Source organism: Eleginops maclovinus, chromosome 7 (assembly GCF_036324505.1).
Source record: "Eleginops maclovinus isolate JMC-PN-2008 ecotype Puerto Natales chromosome 7, JC_Emac_rtc_rv5, whole genome shotgun sequence".
NCBI lineage: Eukaryota > Metazoa > Chordata > Actinopteri > Perciformes > Eleginopidae > Eleginops > Eleginops maclovinus.
The window spans coordinates 10,623,349-10,647,998 of record NC_086355.1 but is presented as its reverse complement, the minus strand read 5'-3'; the positions used below and the strand labels follow the sequence as shown (position 1 = coordinate 10,647,998).

Below are 24,650 nucleotides of genomic sequence, written 5' to 3'. Positions count from 1 at the left end.
CAACATCCACTCGCAGGAAAACACTCAAGCATGCATGCATCCCTGAAGGTCCGTTGCTATAGCAACTTATACCCCTGCTTGTATGGTCTCACACTAATTTTATTATTAGGACAGAAGCATATTAAGTATGTTAATCAACCCAAGCTTTGCTCTTACACAGCTAAACACTCGCTGTCTTTATTATGGTTTATGGATATTCCATACAGTCTAATAAACTTAAATATAATGTGCATTAGATGTTTGTTTTTTCCATTTTTCTGAAGACTGAATGTACATTATGGTTTCGTTCAGATTAACAATGATTCAACATGTCATTTCTTCATTCATGTATGTATATATGTCTTTTTCCCACTCCCAGGAAACTGCATTTCTATGGCACAGGATAGTGGCAACATCAAATATTCACACTTGGATTTACCACATTCAAAATAAGACCGTCCTTGGGAGTCTGACATCTCCTGTATAATTAAGTTGTCCGGATTAAAGCAGGAATGAAGCCTAATCAGAAGTAGGATACGTTGATAAGCAATAAGCCACGAATACAGAAATTATTAAAACCCTGTCTGATCAGAAGGTCCCGTAATGCGTCAATCCTCAGGAATGAGGTCAACCACTTAGGGTTGCCGTACTGTCAAACCCATTAAAAATGTGGTTTTGACAACTGCTGAAACCTGCGTTGGCTGAAAACTGAGTATAAGCAGTAAAGTGAGCGAGAAAGACAACAAGGAACGTCCTTCATTTGTGGAGAGTGTCATTGATTCTAGTTTATTTCTGCAAATGTAAAAGAATATGTCTGTGTAATACTAGACCGCTTGTGGAACTGCTGTTCTTTAGAGACTTGACATTTCTGGGTAACTTAAAATAGCTTCTGTTTTTGAATCTTTTTCAATAGGAAGCATCTTTGCTGTGTTTTCTGACATTTATCCTTTCCCTTTTGGTATACCCTCTTGTTTTTTGTCCACTTTGGCTGTTTGAAAGCCGAGCTCCAATTTAAAATGTTCCAATCAGTGAAATAGCAGCACTTTGAAACCTACTGGCATTGGAAAAAATGTTGTTAATGCCGCTTGTTACTGCTTCTGTCAAAATGGCTGTTAGTCAGTGTTTGTCATGAGGTGGGTATGACTCAGAAAGGCCTACTGCCTTTCCTATTTGATTAAACTGAGTCTGCTGTTAAGGAATAACATCACAATACATAGTCACGATCACCATCTTCTTCAACCCCCCCACCATATGGTCATGAAATGGGAGCGTTCTACAATAATGTGCAGCAGAGCACAATGTTTTTGCAATGTCAAGGCAATCTGAATGTACTGTAAAATTCATCAATTATTCATAAAAGGAAGTTGGAACATTGGAAAGATTTTAAATTCCTCCAGCCATTTCATCAACTGTCTTCCCCAGCATGGCTCCTGATGATATAATGTAGTAAGGAAAGAATTCATTTACAAATCTATGTGTTTGTGTGTTCTTGTGTTCTGTCTCTGTATTTACCTGATCCCTGAGTGTTCAAGAACGTGTTATTAATCATTACGCAATAGCTAACCCATCACTTTGAATTTGTCTGCCAGGGTTACTAGGTTCTAATTGCTGACTAAAATATGAACTCCCATTAGACGGAAGACGGTTTCCGTGCACTTAAAAGCAGGAGATGTAGAGGATAGGTTTAATACAGGCTCATGGGCTTCCTGTGCATCACTCGGTGGAACACCATCAAGGGAGGCAAATTCTGATTATGCTGTTCCAGTGTTTCGAAATTCTATCTTGCACTTAATGCAACTGGGACTGGTTTTACGTAAGAGGCATGTTGGATTAAACTTTTATGGTTTGATGTGTGTACCAGTTCCTTGATGTTGCAATTCCTGCATCACCTCCCATGCTTCTATTTTTTGACAGCACAAACAAAAACATTTCCCTACAAAAAACACTAGAAATGTGGCACACAGAAGAAAATCAGGTCTTAAAGTCTTATATTAACTGCCAACAGTATAGGAACATATTCATATAAACCAGGAAGCTTAATGTCTGTTTATTTGATGAGCTGGGACTGTGGAAGGCTGGAAAAACATAAACATGTTTGCGGTGGGCGTTTGGGGACAAGCTACATTTAGTGTCTCACCACAGCACACTGATCTACAACTGCATGTAGCATTTTAACTCATTAAATTAAAATAATATGGAAGGGAGACCAAAATATGGTGTGCTATTATCTTTGAACTGGTTTTACATTCTGTCATGATCCTTGTTTTGTGTCTGTTTCCTGTTTTTATTTTGATATGTTTTCCCCTCTTGTGTCATGTTAAGTTTCGCTCCCTGTATTTAGTTTCCCTCCTTCCCCTGATTGTGTCATTGTGTTCACCTGTTGCCCCTGTGTTTCTCCTCCCCTCTCCATCTGTGTGTGGTGTTCTGATTAGCCTTGTATATTTAGTCTTGGTTCCCCTTTTGTCTCTTGTTCAGTCGTCGTCGTTTGCTACCTGATGTTGTACATGTTACCTGCGTGTTCCTGCCCGTTCATCTGTCTGCTCCTGTTCCCAGTGTCCATGTATCCCCTGGTTAGGGTTGGTGTGGTTATTTTTGGTTGAAAGTACTGCTTTAATTTAAATAAAGCTTGCTTTGTTTGGACCCATACCTGCCTCCCGTTTGTTTTACTGCACTTGGGTCCTGCTTCACCAACCCCCTGACACATTCAAATGTCAACAAAGCTCAAATGTTACAACATAAATACATATGATGATTCTTATTAGAAGTTATTTTTGTGAGTCATTTATTTAAACTACTTCCTTAATTTAGTTTTTTCTTGACATTATTTTTTGCAAGCTGCAGATCCTTCTTAGGGTTTACAACTTGATTGATCTCAACGAACTGCCATCATGCCATTGGTATCTTTCTGGTAATGACTCAAGTATTTTCAATATACTTTTCATTTTAAAATTCTGCAATAGCTCTGTAAATATAATCTGCTCGAGCACTGAGCTAAATGTGCCTAAAAAAAGCATGTCATTGATCCATGCCAAAATTGCAGCTCCTGATCTTTCATGGTAGCTCTTTCTCATCTTCACTCATCCTGCAGAGTACACATCCTGAATTCTGATATGTGTCAGACTGAAATTGAAATATACTATCTCAGATGAAAGACAAAACCTGAACCCAATTCAAAATGCATATGAAAAATAAATTAAATAAGTAACTGAAGCAACAACCTCAGATCCGTTGGCCTTACTAAAAAAACATCCAAATGACCAAATGGCATCAATGTATGATCACGATGTGGCTGCTTCTTAATCTAGGTTTGAAAGAAAGTATAAAACCAATGTTAGCTATAGGACAAGCTAGCACATGTAGATAGATAGAATCGGAGGATGAAACCCTCTTTATTAGTCACATACATGCACACAGCAGAGCACACACAGTGAAATTAGTCCTCTGCATTTAACCCATCCTAGTACTAGGAGCAGTGGGCAGCTATTGTGCAGCGCCCGGGGAGCAATGGGGAGAGGGGATTGGAGGTGTCCGGTGCCTTGCTCAAGGTCATGTCAGCTGATTGTTTGGTTTATCTTTAGTTTCATCTTTACAGCAGTAAAATGAAAGATCAGGAGCTGCAACCTATTCAACCTTGTATCCATCAACACAGGCAACTGTCTGCTACAAGTCCGGTTTCAGATGGTTAACAGGGGCATTTAGCAGATAATGTGCCACATATAGTAGTTCCCTAAGGGATTGGTGGAGACCAAGCAGAGTGGAAAAGAGTGTGAGTGAATATTTGATTTATATGTGATTCTACGTAAATGTCCAAAAAATATCAATGAATGCACGTTTAAATGTATGATTTTATAAGATGTTAATCTAGATTGACTTGATGACACCTGTGTTTATTGGTTGTTATAGCAATTTGGTATTTTAGCCCAATTTTCTGTTTGAAATTACACAATGTTTAAACCCTGGGGGCAGCAAGCTTGAGTGGCTACTCTGTCAGAAACGCAAGAGAAGTTGCATAACTACAGAGCACCCACACAAAATATAGGCTTATTGTTTAGCAAGTACAAGCTTTTACGCATGATGTCCAAAAGTAGGCCTACATGCATCGTTTCCTATGAAACGCTAATTAATGTTTTGCACATTTAAATACCCAGCATGGTAAACTACTCCTGAATTTACATGATTATGGAATTTCCTATTGGCTTGATGACCCTGTATTAGTGACTCTTCTATGCACTCCCACTGTGTTTATTGGGTTGACACACATCCTGCTTTGAGCAATCAAGATTGGTATGACTAAATGTAAAGTGTAGGAAGACTGCAGTGTGGTTATGCAACACAATGCTGCTTGTGTCATCATGATCTTATCACACACAGTGAGGGGGACACATAATGTTAATTAGTTTGAAAACAACCCCCCACCCCCAATACCTTCATTTTTAACAAGCTAGATGAAAATAATCCCTGCAGTATGATGGAGGGGATTTTTAATTACAGCAGCATATGCTCTAAATACCGGAATTTCTCCTACGCAAATGTTTATTTCTTGTGAACTTTTGAACTGGGAAGCAAAGCTGCATATTATAATAAGGCCAATGCTGTTTGTGTTCAACCTTCTGTCTTTAATATGCCTTCTGGTCATAATGTTTCTATGTATAGCATTAATTAACTAAATCAATCATCATGTACACACAAATAGAAATCTAAAGCTACGCAAATGCTCTAACACAATGTTTTTGCCCCTGGTCAGACGGCTACATCATATATTTCTATGGAAGACTATAGCTTGAGTAATGGTGTATGACATTTGGGCCAAAACTAATAATCTAAATCCAGCCAAATCCACTGTGTCCTTGAGGTGAAAAGGCTTATCCCCCAATAAATTAGGAACCAAGCTGCAAATCTTGAACTTGGTTAAGTTAACACACGTCTATCAATGGCAGCAAAGACAAGGGCTGAATGCAAACACTCCCTATCAGTGGCGTCCCTGCGGCAGTTGGTTTAGCAGAGAGTGTGTGTTTGGAATCTTAAAGGCAAGGATCCAGACACATTATTGAATGCCTCTGAAGAGGTCAGGAAGGAAGTGGCACTGAGAGAGACTGATACAGAGACAATTAGGAGTAGCAAGATTGTGATGCGGTTCATTTGTTGTCACTCAACGTCACAGAAAATAATTTGCACTCAAACTAGATTAGGTCTACGAAGTGGATTTTTCTTTGACAAGAAGTAGGGGTGTTTATTAATATGTGACACTAGGATTTGTCTGTCTCATACAATAAACTAAGTTAAGGAATTATAGCAGACAGACTGTAGTATCTTTATGTTGAGATAGCTTAAGAAATGATGATGCAAAGTGATGCTACATAGAGACGGCGCTGGATTAGTTTCCAGGCAAGCAAAAGAATTCAGATGCAAATAAGACAGGGATTACTGAGAGAGCATTCACTCTACCGAGCCTCCTCCATTAACGGGTGGAATACTGGTCACGTTTGAAGAGACTGTCTAAGCTTAATATTATTATCTAGTTACTTTTATTTATAGCGAGGTAATAACTCACTAAATACCATGTCATCAGAGAGTCATGAACAAATAAGAGAACGTTTAGCACCTTGCTTTGAAGATTACTCAGAATACAATTTTACAGCAGCATAATGATCCAATCAGAGCCGATAATCAGTCCCATTACTCCACACACTCTGATAAAACTAGTGTAATGTGGCAGGCAGTCCAAAATCCCTGAACATGTTAGTCATTGTTAGCATCAACTTGAAGACACAAAGGAGCTGACACAACATCAGTGAGAGAGGTAATGTTTTAACCCCATGTGGATAAGGAATTTATTTTGCCATCCAATGAGTTGTATTTGAATCCAGAGAGAATGGCGCTAAATTAGAAACTGAATCATCTCAACTTCAAAAGCATGCTTCCTGCACACCCAGAACTGTGAAATTCATAGCTGCAGGGATGGCACTGACTTGAAAGTGCCTAAATGTGAATTTCTTTTTGTAGTTTTTCAGATCTGTGAAGAACAGGAGAGTTATTTATCATTCGTCTCTACCTTGTTAAAATGTACTTGAATGTATTTTTTTTCTTTTAGTCAGGTTTGCCAAAATATTTGTCAGTTGAAATGATTATTTAATATTGATACAATTAAAAAACTTATGTTCATTTTAAATGTTATTTTGGGCTTGTTTTAACTTCTTATCTGGATGCATTGTGCACACTTTGCATTTATTCTAATTACGGTTATGTGAAAATATTCCACAGAAATGTCAAGGATTCATTGGAACATTTCATCAATGTGCTGTTTCCTAAATTGAGAGTGCCCTCTGCTGGCAAGTTGAAAGATGTTTCTATTCATTAATTCTCCAGATCAGGGAGCAACAGAGCAGTCAGCAGCTTCCTCTAGCTCCTCCTGAGGGGGTCATCAACCACTCCCATGCATGCTGGCTGATGTAGTGATGATTGAATTGTTCTTTCCCACTGCTCATTTCCTTTCCTCCTTTCACACCACTTGTCTCCCATCAGCAAGTGACTGGGAGTGTGTGCAGGAGACAGAAGTGAAGAGATGCAAAGTTCTTTGATATTATAAAATTGTGTATCCTTTAGTTAAGGGATGCAAGCTTAAATCTTCTGTCTAGGTTTCTACTGTCCACTGTACTGAATCGACAAAGAGATGGGGGCAGTATACTCAATACAATTGTATGATTAAAGCCTTTATGCTGTAGCATTATTTTATTTTTTTAATGTTCTCCAAATTGACACATTTAGATGATTAGATCGGATATTGTGTCTGGGCCGGATATTCTTGCCTTTTTCTTCAGACAAGGACCTTGAACGTTTTTTTGTTGTCTCTTATGAACCTGGCAATATACAAGCCTGAACATTTGTATCTTGGTCACAAAAGAAAGGAGGGGAAAGGGAGGGAGAGAAAGGATAAATATTTTAAGGCGAACACAACACACCTGTAGTGTCTGCAGTGTGTCCTAACACCAAGGTCTCAGCACAGCTTTTCCTTCAGGGAGTAACAAGGATGTCCTGCTTATGGATGTTCCCCAACCTGGATATGACAGTCAGCAAAACATAAACAAAAGCTTTTGTATACCTTTTTTAAATGTTTCTTGTCATGTATTTCAAAGCCTTTATAATCAAACAATGTGCAATATGCAAGCTTTTCTGAAAAGGACTTGAGCAACCTGTGAGCTGTCGAACTGAATTGCAATCAAGATCTGTTGTCAGAAAAATGAGACACTTAAACCTTACAATAGGCAAATCTGACAGCTCTTTACAATATAAATAGATCTGTTTGTTTTGTTCTACTATTCCTCCACCACTTCATGTTTATACAAGGTCATAGAATACAATTTTGTATGTGTCAAAGAACAAGGACTTTTTTCATTACCTCTGAACTACAGGAAAGCAATTCAAACAGTGACATCTGTAAGCACATCAGAACCCTGCTGCAGTGTAGATTTAAGAGACGGACAGATGACCTCAAGAGCAAAGTCATTTTATAACGTCTTGGGGGAGTCCACCTGGGAACATTGCATCCCACTGTGAAAGGACTCATTTCCCAGAGTCAGTGGGACTGCAACCAGTCTGTTACTTGGTATGCTCAGAGGTAGTGTTTACAGTTGTGTAGGAGCTGCCATGTAAATGCCATGGTTTTCATCAAGGGCTGTCACAAAAAGATGACAGTGGAATGTACTTAACGTCATAAATGCTGTCATACATTCAGTCTGTGTAAAGCCCTTCACATTTAATGTTATAATAATAATATTTAATGTTGAGCCTTTAAGGGAGATGTGTACAATACTTATTAGAGGGTTGCAGTTAGTGATAGTATGAGACAGTACTGAAAGATTTTATTCTGTCCAACATACAAAACTAATTTATATTTTAATAGAATGACACATTTGTGTTTGTTACTTTTGTAGAATACGTAGCTGCTAAAGAGCTACTGAAAAGTTCAAGTAGGCCAAAACCAAGCCTCTTAAAAGAACAACAAATATTCACTGACCTCTTGAGTTTAGTCTCTGAAGACTTTCAGGCATTACTCTGTGTAATTAAATATGATGGAAAAAATTCAAAAGTGTTTCTAGCTCTTTTCTTTTTGAAAGAAACTGTGGAATTATAAGTCTATTTGGTTGAAATGTGTAGTTAGGTTTTTTTTAATGGAATGTACTGGAACTGTATACATGCGGCTATCCTGGTAAAAATGGATGTGTATTTTAATGGTTTTGTTACACTTGTCAATGAGAAAGGGTTTGCCCTTATATATACACACACTTGTAAAAGTTCAAACAAAAGGACTGAATTGCAGCAAAAACTACTGCTTAAAATATTTCTTTCTGTGCATGTGCACACTAAAAACTGGAAAAGGCTGTTTTGTAATCAGTTGAAAAGTGTTAATACACTTGTGGTATGCCTATCCAAAAAGAAAAAAAGTATGTAAAAAAAGTATGATGCAAAACAGTTTTTCTATTTACTCTTCTACATATTCTTGAAGGCAGGAAGCTAAAATATTATTAAATTCAGAAACAAAAATGTATATAAATATACAAACTGTATGTAATTATATAATGCCACAACAATGAAAATTAGATTTTTTAATATGCATTATTTTCAAGAAATGTCCTGAAATGTCACACATTTTGACAAACTTCTTCAGACATGAATTTGGAATTAAACACACACACAAAAAGCAAATGATGGATGTGGATGAATTAACAATGAACCTCTTTTTAAACAGGCCGTTTTTTGGTGCATTCCCAAACAGCCAACTTGCCAACACAGTTTAAAGTCTGAATCTGCTGGGATGTTTTGGGGCTCTTACAGTTCAGAGAATCATTGCAGACTGTTATACACTTTGCAGTGCAGGTGTGCAAGCTTCTCAGCCCTGCTTTTCCTCAGCATGGGAAACCACTCGTGAAAGCTAAGCTCTACAACCCTGTATCCTGCCAACTTCAAGTGCCTCCTCTTCATGGCATAAAGGCCCATCAACTGCTGTGAATGGTAGCAATAGTGGTTTTTGCTTGAAACTTGGATGGCAAGTTTCACAGTGTTTCTAGAGTCCTGAGGTGCTGAGTCTTGGCTACATGGTCTGGCAAGATTTTCTATGATGTCACTGGTCAGGTATAGCCCTGTGTCAAACTGTCTCCTACCATCATCAGGCTCTACTCTGTGAGGAGATTTAAGCTCAGATGTAGGAGACGGGGTTAAAGGTTTGGTGCCGTTTTTGTTATTTATTAGTTGTGCGAACAGTTCATCAGTTATAACTGCTTCCCAACCCTGATGAGAAACAGATGTTGATGAATTGTGCTCTGGAGGTATGGTCGTTGTGTGCAATGCTGAGTCCACAGGTATTGGCTGTCCACTGGAGTCAAAATGCACTTCCAGGTCGATTGAGCGAGTGTGGGGGAGAATCATTCTCTTACAAACAAACTTCTCTCCACCAAGCAGATCCTGAAGAGCAGATTCTGCCTCCAGAACCTCTGGTTTGTGGCACAAGTCTGATTGAGCAAACCTCCACAGCATTTCTGTCACTTCCTCCCTCAGTTCACAGCTCAGTCGTGGGCCACTCCAATGAGGTAACTCCAAACCCACGGTCTCATCTAAAGTGAGTAAGTCTTTTTTCAGCTCCAACTTTGTAGAACTCAGTGCTGACTTGACAAAGTCAGGACTCAAAGCTATTGTAATAAGGTCTTGTGGAAACTGGGAGACAAAGGCCAGGCCTAAAAGAGCAGTAAGAAGATGCTCAGGGTATCGCTGGAATTCAGCTTTTCTCTCTCTCAGTGCCTTTGTAAGGCTTGGATAGAAGCTTGGGCTCTGGACTGGGAGAAACCCTAATGTGCCCAGGGCCCACAGCAGTTTACATGAGTCTTTAATCCTACAGTGTGCCACCAGCGAGGGAACTCTCTCAGCAATTGCCAATAGGATGTTATCATCACGGTAATGCAGCGCTGAGCAGCCCAACGCCACATGCATCAACCCCTGGACACCCATCTTTTTGGCCCGTCGAGGAACTTCCTGAGACATTGCCTGCAGCCAAGCCCTGTGATACAGGTAGCTGAAACGCAGGAATTTCAGAACATTCACTATGGCAAAGTCACTCATGTCTTCTATCAGGGAGTGCCCCTTATCAACAATACGAGTGACTGCACCCTCAGATACTGAAAACTTGGACTTAAAGAGCCCCAGGCATACAGCACCAACCTCCTCAGGGAGCAGTTGATGTAGGTGACGCATGAGTTGCTGCTCTACGGGATGCATTAAGTCTTTTGGGCACTGCCTACCCTCTCCAATTATATACAACAGATGCACCAGTTCAGCGACCTCCATCTCTTCCCAATGCAGACGGACCGAATCATAGAGGTGCTGTAAGTATTGGGGGACCTGCCTCCCAATACAACGCCACAAGTCAGCAGCTAACAGCAGCTGATGTAAACTCATCTGGTTGGCCCGGCGGATCAACTCTGCCTCATAATGCCTAAGTATAGTGTGGTCGGAGGGCATGTCAAGCCACACAAACGCCTGAAGCACCTCCAGAAGCTGCAGCTCAGTGAAGAAGCAAAGGTGTTCCACGGAATATCGTAGGAGCATGAAGAAGCGTTGGTCACTCCTCACAAATGACATCTTGTCACGGTGCAAGCGGCTGAGCTCCGTAAGAAAGTGACACACATCAGATGGTTTCATGCTGCCTTTCAAAACAATCACTTTTTCGAGCAGTGGCAAGGCCTCTTCCATTTCAATCAGGCGAGGCCGTTTGGTGAGGTCAATGGTCGTAGAGGCATACTCAGGCCGACATTTGAGGAAAGCACGTGTATTTACTTTCACATCTGGCGGTGTGGGTTTTCTGAGGGAAGAAACTGAAGGCCTCTCAGGTTCAGGATCTGTGTTGAATGCTAAGTCAAGCAGTGTGTTTTTTGAGCTGGAGAGGTGACGGGAGCAACTCACACTGTAGCGATTGCCCTGTTGCCAAAAGGAAGGTGCGAGTGTGGATAGACACTGTTCATCCTCCTCATTATCTGTCTGGCTCTTGGAGGATGCAGCGGTCCACACAGAGGGGTGATATGAGGAAGGGTTGTAAAACAGCCTGTATCCTTCTTGGGGTGAGGCCTCCTGCTTTTGCAATGCTGCTTTCTTTTCCTTGTGATCATCAGTCGCATCCTTTTGTTTGACAGGCACATGCTGAGCTTGGGTCCGGTCCGTTCTCAAGCCTAGGAGGTATCGTGGCCTGGGCACCCGTCGACACAGCACACAGGCAGCCATCAATCTGCCAGCCTAAAAAGACAAATGCAGAATCGTTAAAGAAAGCTTGCAAAGTCAAACCAACATTCTATTCCTACTATGTAATTTTCAGCCAAATGTATTTCTACTTTGGATTAACTATATTGGCAAGTTCTCTTGCCAAGCCATAACCTAAATATATTAACATGGAAACAGTATAAAATAAATGCCTTTCCCTTAATGAAAACCATGGCTAAAAGCACACCTGCTTGTACCTTGGCCATTTGATTAAAAAAAATAAAAACACTTTAGAGTTTAACGAACACAACAGGACTCGGGAGGCTGGCTTATTTGAATCTAATGTATCTGCACTTTCCTTGTTATTCCGAGTTGAATCTTTATGGTTTATTGCAATTATTTAGGGTCACTTTGCATAAAGGCATCAACTAAATGAAATGTAACGTAGTGTAATTAATATGTTCTGCATGGAAATCGTTTGAGTAAATGAACACAAACTGTTGACCTACTACCAATTACATTTTAAATCTTTCACTATCCAAGTAAAACGAGTAAGGAAATGTCTCCATTATGTTTTTTTGTCCAAACCATGATGAGTTTAATCACGGTAGTACAAGATGCCACCTCATCATTAAACTAGTATCTTACTTTATATATTGCTTTTTTGCGCAGTAACAAGTCGTTTGAGTAGGCGAACAGAAACATAGAATGGCAGAATGGTAATGTGTTGTCAACCTTCGGGTAGCGTGCAAGTAGGCTTAAATTGCTTCCTAGTATCCGGTACAATTAATTCAAAAACAATTCATGCAGCCGTGTATATATTTCCTTTAATAACACAGTTGAACTCACCTTTGATTATACAGAAACGTGTAAAACCCTCATGAAGTTTTGGCCATGATTGAAAGTCAAAAGATCCCTTCTAGAAACATGCTGCAATCACACTGTAACCCAAGTACTTCAATCTTCAAAATAAAAGTCATGGCCATTATACACTATACGATCATGATGATGTAAATATCAATATGATAGAAAAAACAGTTAAGATGTCAAGCACGGGTATGCTATTTTTGGGGAAAATGTAATGTCACAATTAGGTTTATAATAAACGACAGTAAAGTATTGTGTTAGAATGTTGGTATTACTTTATTTTGGTAGGTTGATACGGCTTCCGCGGAAAGCAGCTATGACGGAGCTCGACCTACGGCAGCCGACCAGGTTCAGACCGCAGACAACGAAACGGGTTTTGAAAAGAAAATAGTAGCAAACAAACAGGGTTGGCATAACTAACAGGGTTGGCATAGTGCCAAGGGTTACATATAATTTTCTGATATCAACAGTTTTGACACATATGGTAAAATATATAATTGCATAAAATATGTGTATTTGTTTATTATATTTGTTCGAAAATAACATTTTAAAATAGCGTACAGTTCTAAAATAAAATAATTAAAATAATAAAGGACCCCCATCACCCCAGCAACAATCTGTTCTGTCTGCTGCGGTCATACACATCTGTTTATAGTACTCTATATATTATACATATCTGCCATATACATCTGTTTATACGTAATATATGCATCTGTCCATACCTCCTCAATCAACAGTGTAAAGTATTTAAATACTTTATCAGTGGGCAACTTTTATATAATTACAAGCATAATAATTATGCTATAATGTAATATTCGTTCGTTCTGTAACTGGAGACTTTTTTCTAAATATAAATTCAAGTTGTAACTTTGTTGCTGTGTTATTCCATTTTGCATATTTGTTTTGTTCCTTGGGTATATTTTTGGCCGAAAATGTGACAAATATTATGATATAGGAACATTTGAATTCAAGAATCCTTTTTAGTTCACCCACATGTAAGGCATTCCCTTTGTGCATCAATATATTTTGGGGTTATTTTTTGTACAAACATTTGTCATTTATTTATTCAATGTTCAGCTAATATTTTGGAATTTTGTAAAACAGTTTATTCTTTCAATAAAAATAATTCTGCCAAAAAAAAGCTGATATATATCTTTTCTTTTTGGGATCTTTCAAGGTCAATTCTAGTGTTGTCGTAGTATTATAATCTATGTAAACTAAGCACACAGAACAGCGATTGTGTTATAACCTCTAACCAAGACTAAAAATAATGTAATTGATCAAATGCAATAAGAGGCAACAAAATTCTGCATTTTTGTTTGTCATTAAACATGTTAAGGTTAAATTACGGATTGAATTGTTCGGAAGAAAGATTGGCATTTAGGAATATTATCAAAATGTTTCTCAGAATTCAGATATGAGCCACTTTATATTTTAATTCATTTTAGGCAACAGCCTATCTCCGGTCAGACAGTTCTTCATTGTGGATCAATTATGTCCTCAAGCCATATATCTCTAGAGAGATAAATCATTTTTGGCAATTTACAATTTATATAGTGTTCATATAATTGATTAATTTAAGTTACAGATAAAGAAAACTTTGTTTGCAAACTGAATTGCAATACTAATTTAATGGCTGTATGCTACAACAGATGCAGAGGGAAACAAACATTTAAATGCATCCAAAAACACTAAAGTGAAATAAACTTTATTAATACTTGTCACATAAAGTAATTCAAAGTAGATTTAGGATTTAAAAAAATATATATAACATCCATGTTTTATCAACTCTTTATTTATTTATTTTGCAGTTACTTTGTTGTCATATTTAAACATAACACTAAATAATAGTTTATACATTCAAATTCCAGTAGTCCTCATATTTTACATCTGTGTGAGCAGGAGGCCAGCTTCAGTTTCTCTTTACAGCCATGATTCAGAACCGGCTGTGATTTCACACATGACTGAACCTAGAGGTGAAAGGTGAACTGACGTGTTGTCAAAAGCAAGACATTTAACTATATCATTTTGATTTTGCTCTGATGATGCAAATAAAAAGAATGATGATCTAAATCTCAGTAATCTAGTATAAGAGAAGAAATAAATGAATTTAAGATTAAGCCAATTATTTTTGTATAATAAATCGAGTTTAATGCAAACAGGCCTATGTTTGACATTGTACAGTTCAGATAGTAACAGGAAAAAAAGTTTATGTTTAGCAATTCATCAAAAACCTCTGTATAAAAATATATCTTTTTCTTATGATACCTCTTAACACTAGAGCCTAATATGTACTCATTTCATCATGCTTTATGTGCTAAAAACCTTTTAGCAAAGGAAAATATATTTATTTTCTTATTTGAGGCTTCTTTAAAGTGGTATGACTATACTCTGGTAATCATTTAATACAGGCTCATCAAGGCAAAAAATATGCTCCTATCTGAGTGATCTGTTCAATTCTTACTTTAAAAAGGTTTGATAATTAATTGAAGGATATCATTTCGTTTACTATAGTATACACAGATTGAAATAGTGGGTACAAAGTATTGTTACAGATAATGAGAATAACAATGTGTGCCATCATTTTATTGATGTCAGAAAATGCCCTTTTTTCGTTAGAATGAAAGGATATATATATTTCTATGGTTTATTCGTTTTAAAAATACATGTTTTTCCTAACACAACCAAAGGAAACATCAACTAAAATAATTTATACTAATATGTGGGCGCCTGTTCACTGTTGTAGGCTACTAGCTTCCTTGTTTAAGTTTTTAATTTACTTCTTTTAAATTTTACTTATGACAAATAAATTCTTCATCGCCTATTTGATGTTGATCAACAGTATACATCGAGGGGTGAAACTTGAGAGTGGCACTTGGAGAGGAAGTAGTTGATTTATGCTAATGAAGGAGTTGGGGTTTAGCTACGCTGGCTGGGAGCCGCCCTTCATTCACCACATGGTTAAACCTAGACTCTACTCGCGCCACTTTCGCAATCTTACTACGATTCACAAACTCCTAGCAAATCATAATAGTAGCACATGGTTGTGCTTTTTGGATTATTCGTCCTAGCTGTTACTCAATTTACCAAGTCTTTTTCTTCTTTTCTCAGTTTTGCCGCGACCCCTGAAACAGTGTGGGTAAACGGTAAGTCTGTACAAGTGAGTGAAGATGGTGGATTTTTTTAGAAGCTAGTGTCTTATAACGCGCATGTTATTGGCAGGAAACCTGTTGTTAGCTTTTTCGAGAGATGCGGTAAATGTCCGGAAAGTAAAATGTTCGGCGCTGTGTGCAACACCGGAGCCACACGTTCACGTTTTACATAAGGGAGAAATGTTTTAATCTCAATTTCCGCGGTTGAAAACAATGTTGTAAGCCGCGCATCGCATGGCAACCTCTCCTCCATGGTTAGAGAATGAGGGAGATTTGAAAAGCATGTGTTGCTGCTGCACCTCAAGTCGGTACCTCGGGCAAGTGATACTCACTCGTGAAAATTGTGCGTTACACACTTTGGTGGTCGCTGCAAGTTGTAGACTCGTGGGCTATGGTTGTCGGCCACATGTTGGTTGAACATTAAGTTTTCAGTTTATCTGTGTGCTTTGATGTACACTTATAAGAGCCTGCAGAACAAAGCAGCAGCACATGGGGTTGCAGCAGGCCGCGCGCCTTGCTATCCCGCGAGCTGCTGAGTTAGCTAGCTACTGCGGCTAACACATCAAATATAACATTGATTTGCATTATGTTTATGGGTTTTATTGACCACAGAATGTGTGGTAAGTGGAAATGCCAGTGTCGACAAGCACTCGGGAACATGCACTGATATTTAATGCGTAAGCCTGCAAGGGGTAAGCTATTCTAAAGCAGCTAAGTTGGCTAAGATAAGAGAATGCTGTGAAGTGGATTGAGGGTGCTATTCAACAACAGCCTGTTAACTTAGCGCGTCTTTCAAACCATTTACGAAAATGCCAAGTATAATGCAAACAAATATGTAGCATTATACATATGAATTGGATAACAATCGTTTTGAAAGCAAGCCGTGCTTGCAGGCTACACGCGTTAGCATGTTTGGCTAGCACATGCTTACATTGGACTGTTTTGATGAGCCCTCGGGTACTACTAGCTTGTTGTGTGCTGCATTTCTTGCTCAAGTTTGCAGTAGCTCGTATCATACGCTTGGTGCGCTCAGTCATAATGAGCTCACATTTAACATGCACCTGATTTCGTGAATATACAGGCATTTTAACGCCTCCAATTTAGTTACACTCGTTTTGTGTTTTCCAGTCGGTGGAACTAGGTTTATAAAACACTCAAAATGTGGACTCCTGGGCGCCATGTTAGCGCGTGGGGGAGGGGTACAGCAATGTGACTGGAGCGCAAGCAAGTGTTGCTATCTCCTGGCAGCCGTGCTCCACACTCGGGTTTCCTATTGAACTTTGTTATTGAAGACATTTCGACACGTGGTTATTTCTCGATGGCGTGTTTTTTCCTTGAATGCACCTGTGTTTGACATCACAAAGTTTCATGAATGTGTTGTGCATGCATCAAAATACACATAGGTTGTAGGCAATTAGGCGAGTTGGGAAGATATCGCCGTCTTCGGGATACTAAGGCCTTGCGTAAGAATGAAATCGCAACATTGCCAATGACTGTCCCACTGGTACATCTACAACCAACGTTTTTGATATTGCCTACTTATGAAATGACTAAAATAGAATATATGATGAAGTTTAAACAAGTATAACATATCAAGGGACATTTTAGGTTATACAACGCACCCAATTTCAAGTTACAATTGAAAGTAATGCTTAAGTAACCGGTATTCTTCAAACTATTTAACTAATACTTTTTTCAGAGAAATCCCTGACATTCTCTGGTTCCAATTTCCAAATCTTAGGATATGCAGCTTGTCCCAGTTTTATCTAAATATTTGGAATGTTTCAAGGAATCAATCACCTCGCAATTGCCCACTCGAGACCAACATGTTCCACAATTCCAAAACAAACGACGTCATCAATTGTTAATGTTTGATTTTTAGGTGATTGATGATTCCAGTAATAAATTGAAGTTGCTAACATTCTTGTTGCTATTTCCTCTTTATACTTTCAGACCCCTGTGCACACCTGTATCTCTTCTGGAAAGCTCCTTGTGGACTTCAAAGCATCCTGAATCATTCTTTGATTGAAACGTTCCCATGAAGAGTCACTGTAGTGTCAAAGTGCTTACAGTGCAGGTAGTTTTATGAAATCTACTGCAGTGAAGGCACTTTCAGCACTATTCTGATAATGGTAACGAAAGGAGTAGGTGTTTTTACAGATGTTGCCACCTTATGCTTGTACAGGGTGGACTAAATCCAAATAGCACATCAATACACACCAGGCAGGACCCCGTCACTGATCTGCTATGATGTGCCCTGCTGTTCCTGAAGGAGGCCCTCTTATCAAACTTGCTTAATTTTGAAGGCATTCTGTCAGTTAATGTCCTTTCAGTGTTAAACGGTCCATGACATCAGTTTTGTTTTTTCTGTTTGTTTAGAAATGACTGTAAATTACAGGCCAAATTTATCTTGTAGGCTTCTCTAAAAAAGTACTGTTGAGAAATCATTTAAAATGAGTGTTTTTTGCGTGGCTTTTACCAGTCCTTATGCTAAGGTGCATCTAGTGCAGATAGTGAAGTAGACTAGCACCTACTGCCCTAAGTGCTCCTTCTGGCATAAGATGATGGGACTCTCATCTGATATGTATCAATTGTTCTGTGTATAAATATACACACTTTAAATGTGGCAGTCTCCTATTAGTTTTGCATAGTTGTACTGCAAGAAGAATTAAGTTGTGCAAATCTATGCAAAACTGATGGTGGCCTGTGTTTTTCAGCTGAATTCACCTATTCCTTCATGATGGTCAAGTACAGTTCCCACTACAGATTTGTTTATAGGGTACAGCAATGTGTCAGTAGTATTAAAGTGCTTATAGTGCAGGTAGTTTTATGAATTTCTACTGCAGTGTGAGCACTTAAAGTACTCCTAGATGTATGTTTCTTCTTGGAAAACTGCAGTGGTAGCTATTGTACATGGGTCTCTGGTTAGTTTTGCTGGTTTGCTTTCAGCTTATCACTGTACTGCTGTGCAAATCCATGCAAAACTGATCATAGAACTGAAATGAGTCTATCAGAAGTGATCCCTTTCTGTGCAGGTTGGGAGAGGAAGCAATGCTCTGTACTTGTCTGGTATTGCACTTGTCCCGGCCTGTTGAGGACATGGGGAATTGTTCTGCGCCACGTTCTACTGCCCACATGCATTTAGGATATATTTGTGCTGCTCTATTGAATTGCCATCTTTAAGTCACCATCTACATTTTCTCTTATTTGTGTAGCATTAATCAATTTCATCACAAAATTCATAGTTGAGGTAACATTTCTATGAATATGTGTTATTCTGAATGTGACTAAACAATGTAGGTTCACTATTTGTGACAATTCAAAGTTGAAAATAAAATTGTTCATTTGACTCACTATGGCTTTTGTGTTTTATACCACATATATAATCCAATTAATCATCTGATTGAATGTTTTTTTTAAGAACAAAGGTTGCTTTACTGTGAAACATATAATTCAATAATGAAATCCATATAATCTGGTGGTGTTCCTTTTATTTTTAGAACACAAAAGACAATGTCTTCGTTTCTAAAAAGGGGTGCACAATTGGAATTCATTTTCACCCTCCTTTGGTTCCTATTTCCCTCATTTATAATCCAACAATTTGTGCTGCTGATATTTAAATGTCATTGCTTTTGAAAATGGATCTCTTGCATTGAATATGTTGTCATGTTCTTTACTATGCCATAGCTTTACTAGAACACTAATTTACACAACAGTTTAACCTTATTTTTCAATGCGTTGTAAGCTTGGTGCATGACTGGTGGATCTTGGATGAAATATGACTTTTGGAAAGTCAACATTGATCTCTCTAAATGAGGATTTAAAAAAACGTTTTGGAAGTTGACAGATCAAGTAATACATATGTTGCTACAGTCATGACATACATCTTCATAAACACGTATCAAATATAATTTGCTGTGAAACATTTAATGGTAGAATGTATTCCTGATATCTCCATGCACAATTGAAAGTTTTACATGTGGCCTAAATGATGTAGTTGTGTTTTGGGTGAGTTTTACTCCAGGTACTTTAAGGCTTGTCGGAGAAGTTAAGTTCTTATTGTGTATTGGGTTCATATATACATATATTTAATTGAATTTTTAAAAAAATGTACGGCTTCTTTAAATTGCATGTGCAGTTACCTATTCTTCCAGCAGAGGGAGGTATCTGAATGACTAATAAAGCATAACTAGGGGTAAGTCGCTAAAGAACTGCATGAGGAATGAAATGATTGTACAAACGGAATGAAACAGTACTAATATTTCTTATACAACCATTCTATTTAAATATATATTTATAATACTGGAAGGATGATAGTGTTTCTTTTTACCCTGAATTCAATTTAAAGGAATGTGCTACAGAATTCAAATAGATGAAGGCTCTCACTATCCTAACATATGCGCATGTACACACATTCGGCCAACCCCAAGCCAATGAGCAGAGTTTTCATTATTCTGCATTGCATGGTAGGCTGGCAGAGAGAACCATTCACTGGAGTGTTCACCTTTCATTATCATGTCCTCTTTACCTGACAGTTGAGATAAATGGGAAGCATCCAGAAAGGACATGAACTCAAAAGATGCATTCCTGCTTGTCAGACCATGCTGATTGCTCTAGCAACCTCTATTTACTTTGATGTCTAGAAAAATCCGACGCCCTTATAAGACATGGATTTCTGGGTGATTGTGGAACGTCACTTGACACTTGGTGTTTTAATTTAACCAAAATGTTTCAGAGATCAACTGATTTGTTTGTCTTCCATATTTCAAATAGGCTACAGAATATTTATACCACTTGAAAGGAAGCTCAGTGTTGAGAAGCCTAATCAATTAATCCAACAGCTCAACAACTTCTTGATGCATTGTGATGAAAATCAACAAACATTTGTGTACGAACATTTGTGGGAGCATCCAAGTGGATAAATTGAGCAAATGTCAACTAACATACTAAAGTTAGATGGTGGGTATTCTAAACATTTAACAAAACAACTTGAACAGATTGTGACCATGCTAGCATAGACATAGCATTTAACTGGACTTACATGCACTATTGTGCAAATCAGGCAAGGCTTATTCATTTGAAAACCAGAACAAACAATCAAAAGAACAAAGACGGAAATATTAGCACAGACTAACGAAGTGAAAAGCTCTTTTTGGTCATTTGTTCCACATTAGAATAAAAGCCATCAAGTACAGTTTGGCATTTTGAGCATCAACTGGCCATTAGAGGATTTTCAACATAAGAGGTTCCCTGTTGGGTGAAACTGAATAAGTAGGGACATTGTGTCTGAAATGAATGCGTCTTGTATCCAATTTGAAACGGATTTCACAGTATATCAATCTTGTTATTTTACCGAAAAGGAAGCCAAAAGGGACTTTTATTTGTCTGAATAAATATGCAATACATTTTAAAATAGTCGTCCTTAATTGCCGTTTTTCCCCTTGACAGTCATATTAAAATAGAATAGAAAATTATCATCATCATAATAACATGATGGGACGCTCAGGTTATTAAATATTTCTGTATGTTGTTTGGGACATGTCATAGTATTACATTTGCCATGAGGAGTAAAATGCTATTAGATGTAGCCATGGGAAATGAATGTCTGTCTCTTTGCAATTGCCAGTTGTCGGAAGTCCTTCAAAGGTACACACTAATTAAGACACAAATCTTCTCAGCACAAAAGGGGTCTTTGCTAGAAGTGTTAAGCTTTCTGCATTTCTGCTTGATTGTGTTATTCTCGTGGACCTATGCCTCCCTAATCTGTATTCAACGTTCAGCCACTCTCTCTGTGCCGCTCTCTCTCTGCGTCCTTTGCTAGAAATGATAGACATTTTCCTATCCCCTTTAACCACGGCTGGTGTTTTTCCCCTATGGCTAATGCAAAACTGACCTTTTATTGTGAACAGGTATTGCCCTAACACTCCCTGGATGAGAGGAGATGATATAAAATATTATGGCTAAATTAAAGACTGTTCATTCATTTTCAGGATGCATTGTTCTCTCCTTTCCTCTGAGTAACAACTCAAGGTAACACGTAATCAATATACAGTGTTCCCTCAAGGGTTGGACGAATGGGAGGCTGTTTGTGTGTGCTTAAATTTGTTTCCTGGTGAAATTATTGCTTTAACTTTGTCAAGAGTTTTAGAGAACTAGGATGTATACGTTTAAGTCTGATTCATTCTTCAAACATGTGTGGCTGCTTTTGGTTTCGCTGAAATTGAATATCTCTCAATTCTCTACAAATGGCCTCAAACACATAATCAACGTTGTTCTTAAACATAAGCTCCCATGGTAATAATTACCCAGCTCCCACTGTTTCCACCTATAACTACATGTGGCACTGATGAGAGTCAATTTAGTAGAAATAAATGTGTTTATTTGCTTCAAAAGTCTTTAACCTAGAGAGCTCCATAAAAGTATGGTTATCAGGGTGCGACTAATTTAACAGAAACCTGTTTAGCTCCTTTTAATACATGTAGGGCTAATTGAATATTCAGAAGGAACCTTGTGAGTGTTGATGTTATGTCTCAGGGGATTGTTTAATTCTGCTAACAGACACAAAAAAGCCTGTGTCAGCCATGCTGCTGAGGCTGCAATCCACTGCTGGCATCCACTCTGACGGGGGTCTGCTCCTTCACCTGACCTCTGTGAGCTAACCATGACTCTATCTCCAGGATCGTGCCAGACCGGAGAATGAACTCTTATTTTACTTATGCATATGGAACAACGCAGCTGTCAATTTATGCAAATGAACTTTTGAATTAGCAATGAAAAACAATTAATTTTCTGAGCCAGTTAATGAGGAGTTTTCACAAGGAGCTTAATCACAATCCTCTGTGCCAGAACACTTGCTGACTGTGGCTTGTGAAGCAAGACACTGACAGAATTCAAAGAATGTCCAAACCAGATTAGGAAACAATCTCTTGCCTACTTAATATACTATACACACTCCTGGTTTGTTGTGATGTCAAGATGAACCCTAGTGATTTGCTTGAGTTAGTAATAATTATATAATTCTAATTAGATAATTCTGTATAAATGCTACTTATACCGACTGACATGGTGTATAAATAACAAAAAAGCCCTTGTAAAATATATGCCAGTTTGAGTATAGTTGTGTAAAACTCTAGTGTTAAGTAGGGCTCCAAAGGCAAGTGCAAGAAAGAGCACAGTTGGGGTATTAGAGTTAACTGGGCTGCTAACTCACATGAAATGTCTTTAACCACACCATTTCAGAGCTACCAGCCTGTGTCCCATTTTATACTCAACCTTACTGTCACCTGTCTCTCAATTCCTGTCCTTCGGGAGGCCAAGTTCCCTTTGCCTTGAAAAATCTCCTATATTTTCTCATCAGCTCAACTAATTTCCAGTACACCTAACAGTAAGACAGAACTGGCAGAAATTGCTTTACTGCAGGTGTTGAAGCAACAAAGGCTCTACTCTTTTCTGGCCCTGCTGTCTAAGAGACAATTTCAGGGTTATTACTGCAGGGACAGCGACAGCTCCAGTGTTTTACGGTATTTGTAATTGTGTCCTTCCCAAGCAGTTTTCTCAAACCACATTAAATAGTGCTGTTCAGGACATACATGCAGTGTAGCAGTACTCTTTGTATAGAACTTAATGTTGGTTTATGGATTAAGGGAAGTGGAATAAAATAAAACTGGCTGCTATCTCTTGGGTTTGGATGGTTGAAAGTCCACACAGGGCAAATGGCCGTGAAACATCTGTGTGCATCCATCAGTATTTTATAGTTCAATCTATCAGAAATGTACCATCTGGTCTTCTAGTGCTTTTCATGAACAGTAGCACTAACTCTCGATCTGCTGTTCTCATGTGTGTGTTTTTTGGTGTGCAATGATCTTTATCAGTCAGGTGTTTTTATTAAAATGTTGATTATGTTTGGACATATATGTATCACACTGTGAAGCACACTATTTTTGTTCAAACGCAAAACCAAATTAAAACAGTATAGTTGTAAGCTGAAAATGTATCAACACATAATTCAGCTGAAATATGCTTAAAAGCTCCGTATAGAGGTGAAGAAATGCCAAAGCCATTTGATGAATCTCTGTGCCCAAAACCAAGTCATTTTTTCCCCTACAACCTGACATTTTCCTAACTGGGACAACAAAACATTGTTGTGACTTACACAAGAAAAACTCTCACAGTTAATTTCTTGTAACAGTACTTTTACCAGTTTTAGTGGCTCTGACAAATGAGGTAGTAACAAACAAAGAAATATTACAAGTTTTGAAGACCGTGAAGGATCTTAGCTTTCCTGCTAAATTCTGCCACACCTCACTTAACAGTAAAACAGCTCTTTGGTAATGGTCTCTGGAAATCTGGTGGGTAAGTGTGTAACACAACTGGAATCAGACTTTTTACCAGAACACAGCAAAGCTTTCAGAGGGATTGTGAAAGGCATGTGGTAGGTAAAGCGACTTTTGCTTGATGCGAGGGAGGCTACCATCTCCCTCGACTACTGTTTAATTTGAATATACTCGCAAAACATCAGCTTTATTAATCCATACCACAATGTTTCACATTTTCTGTCCCGTTTTCTGTTTACCAATGAACACATATTCACACTGTTCATACTGTTCAACACATAGGCTGATGCATATTCTATCCTCACCCATACACAAGTTTCACCAATAGTCAGGGCCAACAACAAGAACCGAGAAATGTGTTTCAAGAAAATTATTTATTTATTTGTCAACAGACAAAGAAGAAAAGGGATTGAGTCCTTTCAACACATTCCTATGTTTAAAATGGCAACATGGAACATAGCTTACAAAAATTACATATGTTGTATTTCATTAAGGCCTTCACCACTGGAGTCATGCTTAATAGAAGAGAGGCAAAGCTTTCAGTTTAATTCTGCGCATACCTTGTTTCCCCTCAAGGAGTACATTCTCTCTGAAAACATACTGGATGACGTCTGTATGAATAAAATTCCTTTTGGTATTAAATCTTTATGGACAATAGTCTATCCGTACAAAATTCCCAGTAACACAGAGATCAACCAAAGGAATATCCCATTGATGTTTTTGTTGTCTGCATATAGATTGGAAAACACACTTAGTTACTTTCAGTGGTTGTAACTGCTTTAAATTTGTGAAGCTAAGTTACCCAAGGTAAGATGACTCATTGGCCCCGCTTCATTTTTGGAGTTTGGAGACATTGCACTGTAAATCTGGGTTTCTCCTGAAAGAGAGCAGGTATGCACGATACACCATAAGCAGCATAAACATGTTGTTAAAGTTGAACAAAGTGTATTATTCTCTTAAGTAGCATAAAGTTGGTTAAGATTTTTTTTGACACATTTGCCATATTTTTGGAACATGAGTGTTGGGATGTAATGTCATCGACTGACATCTTCACTTTGTCCCTATATAAAATGTTTGA

At 38.2% G+C, this 24,650-nt stretch overlaps 1 protein-coding gene and 1 long non-coding RNA gene across 2 annotated transcripts; one reads left to right on the top strand and one right to left on the bottom strand.

Moving 5' to 3' along the window:
* Nucleotides 1–8,567: 8,567 nt before the first annotated feature.
* On the bottom strand, nt 8,568–12,167 carry LOC134867882 (FAST kinase domain-containing protein 5, mitochondrial). Its single transcript, XM_063888752.1, has 2 exons — nt 12,070–12,167; nt 8,568–11,256 (listed from the first exon to the last, which is right to left on the bottom strand). The coding sequence occupies exon 2, from the start codon at nt 11,242–11,244 to the stop codon at nt 8,821–8,823; it is 2,424 nt and encodes an 807-aa protein (XP_063744822.1). The 5' UTR covers nt 11,245–11,256; nt 12,070–12,167; the 3' UTR covers nt 8,568–8,820.
* Nucleotides 12,168–15,072: 2,905 nt separating this feature from the next.
* LOC134867668 (uncharacterized) lies at nt 15,073–18,588 on the top strand. The gene is made up of 2 exons (XR_010166165.1): nt 15,073–15,233; nt 17,193–18,588. It is a non-coding gene; the product is annotated as an uncharacterized LOC134867668 (long non-coding RNA).
* Nucleotides 18,589–24,650: the final 6,062 nt, after the last annotated feature.

Excerpts from the sequence above, each read along its gene's own strand:
- LOC134867882 (XM_063888752.1), bottom strand. The coding sequence starts at position 11,244 with ATGGCTGCCTGTGTGCTGTGTCGACGGGTGCCCAGGCCACGATACCTC.